The 11,034-nt window shown below is 41.2% G+C and overlaps 2 protein-coding genes across 2 annotated transcripts in view; one reads left to right on the forward strand and one right to left on the reverse strand.

Annotated features, from left to right (window-relative positions):
- SARC_02726 (hypothetical protein) overlaps nucleotides 1-69 on the forward strand; it is a gene marked incomplete at both ends in the record, with an annotated part of 2,033 nt that extends 1,964 nt beyond the window's left edge. The window contains one exon of the mRNA XM_014303492.1: nucleotides 13-69. Coding sequence (XP_014158967.1) covers nucleotides 13-69 — 57 coding nt within the window. The remainder of the gene's footprint in view (nucleotides 1-12) is intronic.
- A 1,801-nt stretch (nucleotides 70-1,870) lies between these two features.
- On the reverse strand, nucleotides 1,871-2,365 carry SARC_02727 (hypothetical protein; the record flags this gene model as incomplete). Its single annotated transcript, XM_014303493.1, has 2 exons — nucleotides 1,871-2,025; nucleotides 2,077-2,365. 2 exons carry the CDS (start codon nucleotides 2,363-2,365, stop codon nucleotides 1,871-1,873), a joined length of 444 nt encoding a protein of 147 aa, XP_014158968.1.
- Between the last annotated feature and the right edge of the window lie 8,669 nt (nucleotides 2,366-11,034).

The raw sequence follows: 11,034 nt of genomic DNA on the forward strand, positions 1-11,034 counted from the left end.
TATATATACCAGAACATCAATCCTAACGAAGAAAATAACAACAACCATGCGGCATGGTTCATCAGTTAGTTGTCTGGTCGCCCAGGTAGTCGGTAAACCCTTTCTAATACTAATTTAACTAAACAATATTGGTTTGAACCTAGATATATACTTACAGATACGCAAGGACTGTATAGGAGCTGAAATTATGTCCGAGACTATAGACACACCTACTTAAGATTGTACACTTTTGTACAGGAAAATAACAAACGAACTGAAGCTAGATTTCTCTGCTAAGAAATTTGCGACCGATGAAGAACCATATTGCGATGGTTATAAACTATACACATGGACACGAAAGAATGTCAACAATACAACGATCCACTATGAGAAAGGTCATGCCAAAGCTTGGTTTGACGGTGTTAGTATGCTAGTCGCGAAGAAGATAAAATAGCAGGGGGACTAGGGCCAGCAGACAGGCAAGTACATCCAACTTTGTGCAATCATCAGCAACTAAACAGCAACCCCAAGCTAAGTATGATAGCTCTGAGGACCTAGCCGACTTATATTGGACAGCTTGTATCGTCAAACCATTTGAACTAGAGAAACCTGAAATCAGAGTTTGGTTGAATGCAGCACTGCAAGTACCGATCACTGTACACTCACAGTATACCCCTGTCGCACCCGAGACAATACGGATGTGTCTTTCGGTGTTAGAGGGGTCAATCAAGAGTTGTACCCTCAAGAAGTGAAATGAGCAAGAAGTGAAATGAGAAACTTCATTATTATGACCCCGTTTGCAGTGTTAGAAAACGATGCTTGGAAGGATTCTAGTCGTGTCAATCACTTGGGCTTCCTTGTTGTAATTAAAACTATGAGGTCTAAATACAAGATGTTTGTTTTTCTAGGTTTCAAAGAAATACGAGGTACTCACACTGGTGTGAATATATTTAAATGACAGGCGGAAGTATTGAGGGCTTGAGACTTGCTGGAACCTAGACCAGATACGCACTTCAGCAACGGTTTGGAATCAGGTGGAGGTTTGTCAATGAGCAATAGGCCATAATGCGAATATAGTTATGGGGTGACGAACCCATAAAGTAGCCTTGGTATTGAAAAACGCCATACGGGGAGTGTCGATTACAGCAACTGACCAGATTCGAAACATCTTAGAAGGACTACATAATACTGATGTGAACAGTCAATTGAATATATTAACAATCTAACCAATGTCAATGGTATAGAGTAGTCAAAACCATCCCATGTTAATGAAAAATATACTCAGAGTCAGCGTAGACCGGCAATCGATGGTATGCTGTTGATAAATCTAACGTTGTGTAGTATCGCTTGTCCTTCAAGTTGCTGACGATCTCACTAACCTTCGTTAGCGTGAATTGATCCCCTGGAATGAGAGCATTGATCTGACGTAAGTCCAGACATACACCGACTTTGAGAAGCTCTCCTGACGGTGTATAGGATGGTACCGTCAGCAATGAAAGGTTTGCAATCGACGCCGATGTCCGACGATTGATCACCAACTCATGTTCCCGCTTTGATACTTGTGATTATACTTGTTCGATGCAAAATTGTGTGTCTGTCTACGTATGCCCGGTAACTTGTCTCGTGGTATCGGAACTATTGGAATGCGAACCGCATCCAATATTGTCTCATTAGCGTCAAAGTATTGTCGCAGTTGGTTACAGATGTCGTCTAGCTCTAGCAGGTCTGAAACCATGCGACGATAGATCGGTTCCAGTAATTCGTCCAAAATATTGCGACTAATTTCTGGGTATGGAGATGCTAAACCAGTACGACCTAATACCAAATGTTAGATAATATCCTTGCCTAATCAATTTTATCCAAATAAACTCGGTGAGGGCTGAGAAAAAAATTATAGCGTAGACCCAGCTATCAACCCTTCCCGCGTGGTCATCTTAGCTGCCTTGCCCAAGTGCTCGCGCATGCCTTGCACGATATAGTCTACCACCTTGAAATCGCCTAACGGTGCACCCGGTGCTATTACCCCCGCTTTGGCCAACAGTTTCACTAATGCATGAATTTGGTTGCAGAGTCAAGTTCCCAGCGTCTGGTTGCTACCTGCAGCGCCCGCCATTGGAGCCGTGCCAAACAGTCCCGCAGTGCTGCTAGTCCCACCCTCTTCGGCCTGCCGGTTCATCAGTGTAAACGAGTGGTGCGCCATTATCTCCCACATACCACAAGTGTGGAGGTTATGCAGCATGCATTCAATCTTTTCTGGCTCCTTGGAAAACAGACCTGCCAGCCTATATAGCGTCTTCAACATGGAACTCGTCGGTTGCGTGAACAACATGGCTACAATCTTGTTGTGCCGTGCTAACACAACTGAGTCTATCATATCCACCGCCATCTATCTATCGCCTGATATCATGCGGATGCTCGCTTGATCCGCTGTGGTAGAATCATTCAACAAATAGCTATTTCCAGCGTGTGGCTACTTCACCGAGGGCACTCCAATGCTACTCGGGTTGTGCGACCAACGCTCCTGAATTTTCTGAGCCTCAGATCTCACCCATCCATGAAAGTCGACGTCCATCAACCCCTCAAACCTTTTCACTGATGCCGACATTGCGAGAAAAAAATAGTATAGTGTCTCTATCGTAATCATGCATCTAGACGCACACGACAGTTTTAAATATATTCACGTACAGGTTATAATAAAAGTGTTGTAGCGTGTGGCACTTTCCGTGCCACACACTTTCTATGGATACCAAATAGTTATGACATGTGAATTATCCCACATGAGAATTCACACCAAATAATTGATGACATAAAATTGATGAAAACTGATGGCAGGTCTGGTCTGGTCTGGTCCGCCCAAACCTTGGCCCATATTTGGGTCGGCCAACCTAAGGCTCAGTTCACGTGCCCTTGGTAGCTGCATTACCGAATTGTGTACCTAAACGCGAAGTACAGATAAACTTTTCCGCCAAATAAATATAGATATCCTTAGCTATTGGTTCAACGGCTAGTTGTGCCTTATCTGCAGATGCCTGAGTGATGACTGAACGATTTGCCCCCGTGTTAATAAGGGTGCGCATATCATGACCGTGCACTTGCAAATTGATGTACGCACGGTGGTCGGCAGAAAACAGTTTATCTTTCACTGCTAATATTCTCGTTGCAGCACGACCAAACACCATGCACATGTTCACGTCAGACACCCGAGCATCTCGATCCAAACTGTTCTCTTCTTTGGTCTTCCTGGAGGAAGGCTCTGCTCACATGATTGACACTGAACACGAGGATTCGATGCTGGTAGCACATGCGGATTATGTTAATTTTCAATGTGGGGGACTATGAGTAAAGTGCTAGCGTATCTAAAGTATAGTGCGTTCGAATGAATTTATTTATGATCTCACCCTCAGTTATATACTGATGGTGTTTGTATCAGTGTTCAACCACTTGGGTTGGCCAGGGTAAAAACTCATATGATCAGTATGAGAAACCATATGCAGAACACTTTAGCACTCGGATATATTTTCTAGAAATAAATATATCATATTCTCTGTTACTACACTCAGTCTGGGACCTCGGCTCTCGGCTAGCCGGTGGCCCGTGTCCTATAAATAGAATAATTTGAGAAGTAGTCTCAAATTACTCTTAAGTTCTCTCGGGCTGACCCACCTATACTTCTATTTGAGAACAAGTCCCAAATTACTCTCGGGCTGACGACGTAAAACGTTATAACCGAATATAAAAATACGTCTACTCGTGTAGTCTCTCAGACTGACTCGTGTGTTCGCACCTGAAGGTATTGTTCTCAGATATTAAAGTATCTTAAAGTGTTTTAAGTTTCAAGTGAATTGTTGTGATTTATTTGATTCGAGTCCCTGTTTTTATATGCATTGGACTCGTAATCCTTGAGCCATTAAAAAATACCTCGTAAGGTGAAAAAGGTTCTCACTTAATCTATGATCCAATCCAAAGGCGGCGTCGCCACGTCTTCAACTGACCGTGGCTTCCATTGCAATCTTTGGCCTTATACGTTTAGATTGTACTCCTCCGATATTTAGGGATGCCCTTATGCCCATCGGGGATTTTCTATATTGATGATTCCGTACTCCCGGCACTACGGCTCCGAGATTAATTTCCAACTGTAATATCTATGTGTCCCTCTCTGAGTTTAGATTCTCTCCTTGGTTGATGCTAGGATAAACCTTGTTGAGCTTCCGATGTTTGACCGTAGTTTTATACTTGGTAAAAAAATATGGTTTACTGTAATCAATAGAAGGCAATTGTGAACATGAAGGAGAACGTGAACACCCCAGAATCTGCAGTGGCCGTGATAGACTTTCCCGACGATGTTCTTTTACTTTGTCAGTGGTCGCACGGACTACTTCACTCATCTTCTCGAAGGGTATCGCGGTAGTACTATACACCAGCAGCTTGACTTGTAAGGATTGCGATACACCTGCAGCGAGCTCTCATACTTAGGCCTCTCCATGAATTCCACTTTGCGTTCGAAATTGTGAATATGTGTATCGAGTGGTACAGTAGGTCTCATCTTTATGCATGCCAAAACCTGTCTATATGCATTATTTTCCAAGTTCTATTCTTGTGTGCGTACAATAAGAACAGTGGCTCCTCAAATGAGATTATTTGTAATTTCCGTTTTTCTTCTTCTCAGCGATGAAGTCCAATAGCGCCTTAGGAGCCTCTTCTTCCTGTAGAGCTCTGTGTAGGGTCATTTGCAAATGAAATGGATTCAGCTTATGAAATCGCGCATTCTTATTCCAGTCTAAGAAAAATGCTGTAGCTGTGTATTATGCGGGTTATCCAAGTATTAGCTACTTGTGGATCAGGCGGTTATTTGTTGGGTATCCGTTTGGCTGATGTCAATGAGCTTGTTTTTAAAGTTTTATTAAATGTACAAATAAGACCCTGTATCGCGCGTGCACCTTCTATGCGTCCCTCCTCTTCCACTTGCATCATGCGTTGGGTTGGATGGCAGATTTGCATTTTCATCTCCGCCGCTGTGAATTCAGTGATGCCTGTATCTTTAGTCTATATTAGCATACATCATTTTGCGGCCTACGCGACTTTCTAAGTAATGATCGCATTGAAGTGCTTCCGAAATACTAGCGTATCGACGGGTACATTAGAAGTGTGAACATAGATGTCGATGATGATGTAGCTTGTCCCGAAATAGTTTTGCTGCTGGCTGACATTGATTTTAACGGTTGCCGTGGAGATGGTATTTGGTTTATTACTCTTAAGAATGCATCAAAGGAACGCTGATGAAGGCAACCTTTGTGGAGTTTCCACCGCAAAATAAAAGTTTGCTGATTTCAGACACTTTCTGCCAGGAGATTTCACAACAGTTGACGACTCCTGAATACTACCAGAGCCACAAAATTCTGTCAGCATCTCATCTGGTGTCGAATTCTTATGTACCCGTCTTTCAACATGAGTTGTCTACGAGTGATGTATACAGTATCGTATGGCGCTACCTAAGGAACAGGCTTCGTGCGGTCAATTCTGCGGTTCACTGGACTGATTTGTTTCATTTCGATAGCCCCGCTGTAGGTAGGATTCGAATCGGTATTGTCCATGCATGCGCTGGGAATTGGGGAGCCCAACATGGTTGCGTTGGTTGTACTGTCTGTTGCATAAAATCATCTCATCCCGATGTCGTCTGGACCGTGTCATTGTCGTGAGTCAAATCTACGTCCTCCGTTGGAATTTCACGCGGATTAGGCAAATAATCTTCGTAGTTTTCTGCACATGAGTGTTCAATTCGCTAGCATTCCCAAGTTGCCCTCCCGGTCAGCAACTCGTTCAATAAATTATTTGGTCTTATCCTGTTATCCAACGTAGAAATCATGTGTTGAGCCTCAGAGACTAGTCTGGCTAACGTCGCATGGACTTCTTCCTTAACTCCAGCAACCGGTGTGGGATCAATGGAAAATGCTGTTTCCACCTTAGCACAGATCAAAGGCAATAGACGATATACTACAAGCAGACGTTTCGACAGGCGATCACAGGCTTTCTTGCCCACCTCAGGTACCGGTGTAGTAGTAGGTCCGCTCATTGTAGTGGTAATAATATCTAATTTGGTTTTAGTTAACTTAGCTTTTAAAGAACGTAGTGTGACAAATACAATAGTTGGGTCACTTGAAAATGTAGTCAAAATGGCCGAAGAATAGAGCTTAGTATAGTGTTAAGTCTGAAAAAGTAGACTTAGTCAGAAGTGCCGATATGAACGGTGCCCCTGCTGTTTTTATTAATCTCGTTCCTATGTGGGTCGATATTTTTTCTAACAAAGTAATAAAGTGAAAATACCCAACTGTATGGTTTTGGTCTCCTAGATACTAAATTTTGATGCTGTCGTATGAGTCATCGTCTTAATAAATTCTAACATCCTCTATGGTCCGGTCATCTGATTGGGTCCTGAATAATCTTCTAGGTCCCGTCCTCTGGTCCTGTCCTGCAATAATCTCTTAGTTACGATCCTTTAGTCCGGTCCTAAATATCCGCTTAGGGCACTTTGTCCACAAGAGTACAATATGCGGCGTGCGACAGTAAATCTATATCCAACATAATCGCGTTTTGCACTAGAAGATCAGTATTCCCAACTACGAGTACTAAAGCTGTAAATAAATTGTCCGAAGCACAAAAAGTTGTTGCGTGTGATAAGTTGATGAAGTCCATAGTGAACGGCGGACTAAAAAATATTTGATGACTATACGGAACGACTACAATTGTCTTGCAGTGCTTGAAAATCCTAACGAGCGACAAAATATTAAAGGTTTGGGGTACGAAGCAGATGGTTTGAAAAAGTAATAAATGCTTAAATGTTCAAAACATGTGAAAGAACCTAGAAGAGTTCATCGCGAGTACTAGACCATTGATATCATGTCAAATCGCCAATCAATATTCTATCTGATATGATAGAGCAAATATTAGATTGTAGTTTTTTTTTTTTGCAGATATATCAGCATTTATGAACTTAAGTCATCCAGACCCTGCAAAGCCGTACAGACGACGAGCTGACTGTACCTATCAAAGCTTATAGGATTCGATAAAGACTGGATACGGAAGCGCTCGCAAACTACTTCCTACATCCAATGCATGAAGATTTGTAGTCACTGGGACAGAATTCAGAATGTATTGAAACAACTTGACAGGCTATTAGAAAAGTGATTGCAAAAAGGGTATTCCAAATTCGGAAAACAGACAGTATGGTGATATGGTGAAGACTGAGAGGGAGAACAGAGCGAACACTATGGCCACTACTACGGTGAACTCAGCAGACTAGATGATTACTTCTCATAAAAACCGAACATGAACACACTTGTATAAAGATTTGCAATCAGTGGGATTTGAGTTCGGAAAGTAGTGAAACAGTTTTAGAGGCTATTAGTAAAGAGGTTGCGCAAAGGGCAATACATATTCTGAAAACAGAAAGTTTGGTCAGTATTAAGAGGGCGAAAAGAGCGAGAATGCCGGCCACTATACAGCCTAAATCTTCACTTCCAACAAAAAGCGGACATGAAAACATTTGCAAGTTACTTCCTACAACCAAGGCATACAAATTTGTATTCACTGGGAATGGGTGCAAGAAAGTGCAGTTCGAATTTTGAAAGCAGAACGTATGGTGAATATTGAGAGGGCTAAAAGAACGAGCACTACGACCACTAGATAACCTAGATCATTACTTTCTTCAAAAACTAGACATGGATGCACTTATAAATTACTTCCTACACCTAATGAATAAAGATTGCAGTCACTGAGATTGCGTGCAGAAGATACTGAAATGACTTTAAAGGCTATTAGAAAGTATGTTGCAAAACGGGCACCTACTTTATAATATTCGCCTAAAATACATTCGTTTTAAAATCGTTGTTCTTATATCAGTTATATTAATATTGTAACAAAGTGGCCCACATCCGGTTTTGGTCATGGATGGCTTGGGGCCATTTCCCCCTACTCTTTTTGTTGTTTTGCCTCTGTTGTTTATTGTGCTTTTAATTCAAATTTCAAAGGATGTAAAATTATAAAATAGTATATCCGAATTTGAATTAACAAATAGGCGAATTTGGATTTGTAAAATGTAATGAGTGGGGTTTTTAATTGCTTGTGAACCCGCAGAAACGTGCAAATGCGCTGTCGCTCTTACGCAGACCTTGAAGCTCTTCTTTGGTCTTGCTAACAGGCTGCACATATGCATCGGACTTATGTAAAAGTTTATATCAAGAACCTCTAGGCAAGGAAATTGGTTGCGTTACTATTTACCCTTATGAAAGAATGGATCACATGATAATTTGTAAGATTCTATATCGCAGGCTTGACAGTGCATGTTTTTCGTGTCTGCCCCTCGTTGCATCCAAATAAACTTTTGATCAGTTGTCATATATACATTCGATCGTTTGGAGTATAGGGATAATAATGTTTATTGCAATCTGGGTAAAATTTTATAAAGTCATGAAAATAAATTATGTATTTCAAAATCTATAATAAACTTTAGAATGTTTTTAGCTACGAGTTTATGTTGCGGACCCAATTGATTATCCGGCTCACAAAATCGGTAGACTGGGAATACCTGAATAGAGCTCGAGGGCTACTTTTGAACTTTGTCAGTTGCCTTAAGTTCGATTCAATATGGATATAATCCGGCTGAACATTTCTATAAGCAGGATGGGTTTAACCCAGCTCAGTATATTCGTTGTTGGGACTATAGATCACAATAACAAAAACCAGAACACGAAGTATTTCTTAACACTGCACAATGCGTGTTGCAATTTTGTATTCAGTACCAAAAGTCAAATATGCCAGGTGGTCGCCAATACCACTACAGCCGATGTTACTCGACCAATCACTGCAACAAGTTTAGAACTTGTTGGTCGAGTACATACTAACCCTGAAAACGCAAACCGACTATCGAGACCTACCCCCGTCTTTTCTGTATTGTCTGTAATAGAAACACATCACGAGCATGCTAGAATTTATGCCCTGAAGAGAAAATCTTCATCGTTAATTTTGTGCACTGGGACAGAATCCACTACCTGTTTACAGTCGCATGATTGTATCTGATCCGTATTGACTGAGCGAGTTATTAGAAGTGTTGCAACACCACATTCAAATACGCTGTCATTTGATACGAAAGTATCAGTCACCGATTTGATTTATGTCTCAATTTGGAAATCTATGTTATGGAGTCCGTGAGCTATTTTTGTTTGCTTTATAGCTTTCGTTATGTTTTTGATATTGTTTTTAGGGTCTGATAGCAGACAAAAGTAAATCTGCTGCTCAGCCAGTTCCCAGTAAGAGCCCGGCTTCCGAAATAAACAAACTCAGTCTGGGCAAACAGAGGGTTATAGAGACTGTGGCCCCTAAATCTGTACCTGCTCCTAAGTCATCTATGTTATGGAGTCCGTGAGCTATTTTTGTTTGCTTTATAGCTTTCGTTATGTTTTTGATATTGTTTTTAGGGTCTGGTAGCAGACAAAGGTAAATCTGCTGCTCAGCCAGTTTCTAGTAAGAGCCCGGCTACCGAAAAGAAAAAACCAGTCTGGGCAAACAGAGGGTTATAGAGACTGTAGCCCCTAAATCTGCACCTGCTCCTAAGTCTGGCCAGGCAAAACAAAAAGAAGAAAAAACTAAGGGTTGTAAGCAGGCACGTGATACACCTCAACCAAACAACGGGAACTGGGGGGGGGAGAGGGCGGCATCTAACTCTAAAAAGGAACCGTCTATGTAAGTGATTGAAATAATGAAAATTGGCGTATATATGTGAAATCATTCTTCAAAAACACGATACAAGCTTATGAATTCTAAATGCTCATCCTGTATGCAGGGATTTCACGTCGTTTTATGGGATTATGCGTATTTTGCTACAACCCGGTGTGGGTTTCCTGTTTGTTGCCCAATTTCTAATATGAGAAAGTACAGTAAATTGTCTCTACTTGTGCTTCCAGGATTAACTTATCCGTTTACATACCCACTTTCAAGTGTATTACTTCTATACAGACTCGTATTTTACTCCTGGTAGATTTGTTTTTTTTAAATGTTCTGTGGCTAACCTTCCGTGGTCGAAATCAATGTCTCTATCTTCATTTTCAATTTTGAACTTCTTCGTCAACTTTGTGTGACAAATTCGGTTGGGAAAATTAGCGACTTTTGATTTTAAAACGATCATATTTAAATCTTTGGACTCCTCAAACAGCGTTGTTTCTTTCTCTCTCTACAAACTCCTTCTGCTCCTCCCACTTTTCATTAATCTGTTCTCGATTGACTTAATTACTTTTAATGCATCAGTGCGCGATAGACTTTGAAGCTTGCTTCATAGATGAAGATTAAATCGCAAGTGTCCGACTTTTTTTCCTGCTCCTCTCTACTTTTATTTGTCTGTCTTCGACAGACTTAATTATTATTTTTATGCGTCAGTGCGCGACAGAGTTTGAAGTCTGCATCATGGATGAAGATTAGACCACAAGTGTTGGACGGTTTTCTCGTTCTCTCGCAAGGCATAAATCCTGAAAGTTTTACTTGATATGACAGTTGAATAATCCAGGCAAGATCATTGTTATCACCGCTAAGAAGCTTTATGGCGCGATATAGGCAAACCGACTATTTACAGCTGCCACGATCTTAATGGAATGCTCATGTGTTTGAATCTCCGAGCACCATCTGCTGGAGACAATTCGCATTAATTATTCACCCTTAATGAAACATGACTTGATTTCTTCGATAGCATGACACGCAGACGATTCAATTCTTCAGCATCATACGTGTCTACCTTACGCTGCCAAGAACATAACTTAATAGCGTGTTGTTCTCAGCAGGAACGAGTTGGTGCTGTTAAATACGATCGGTGAGTGATATATCTTTTCAGTCTAGGATTCCTTATCAGACTTTAGTCTGTAAACGAAATCTTACAGTTCAGTCGTATTACTTTTCTTCTACTATTGGATAGCTTGAACTCAAGTGGCCTTGCTTAGTAAACTTGAAGAACTTTTTAAGGCTTTAAGTCATTGTGCGGTAAATATCGTGTTTGTCCTTCGTGGCTACCAGAAA

This window comes from Sphaeroforma arctica, assembly GCF_001186125.1.
Source record: "Sphaeroforma arctica JP610 unplaced genomic scaffold supercont1.126, whole genome shotgun sequence".
Taxonomy (NCBI): Eukaryota; class Ichthyosporea; order Ichthyophonida; genus Sphaeroforma; species Sphaeroforma arctica.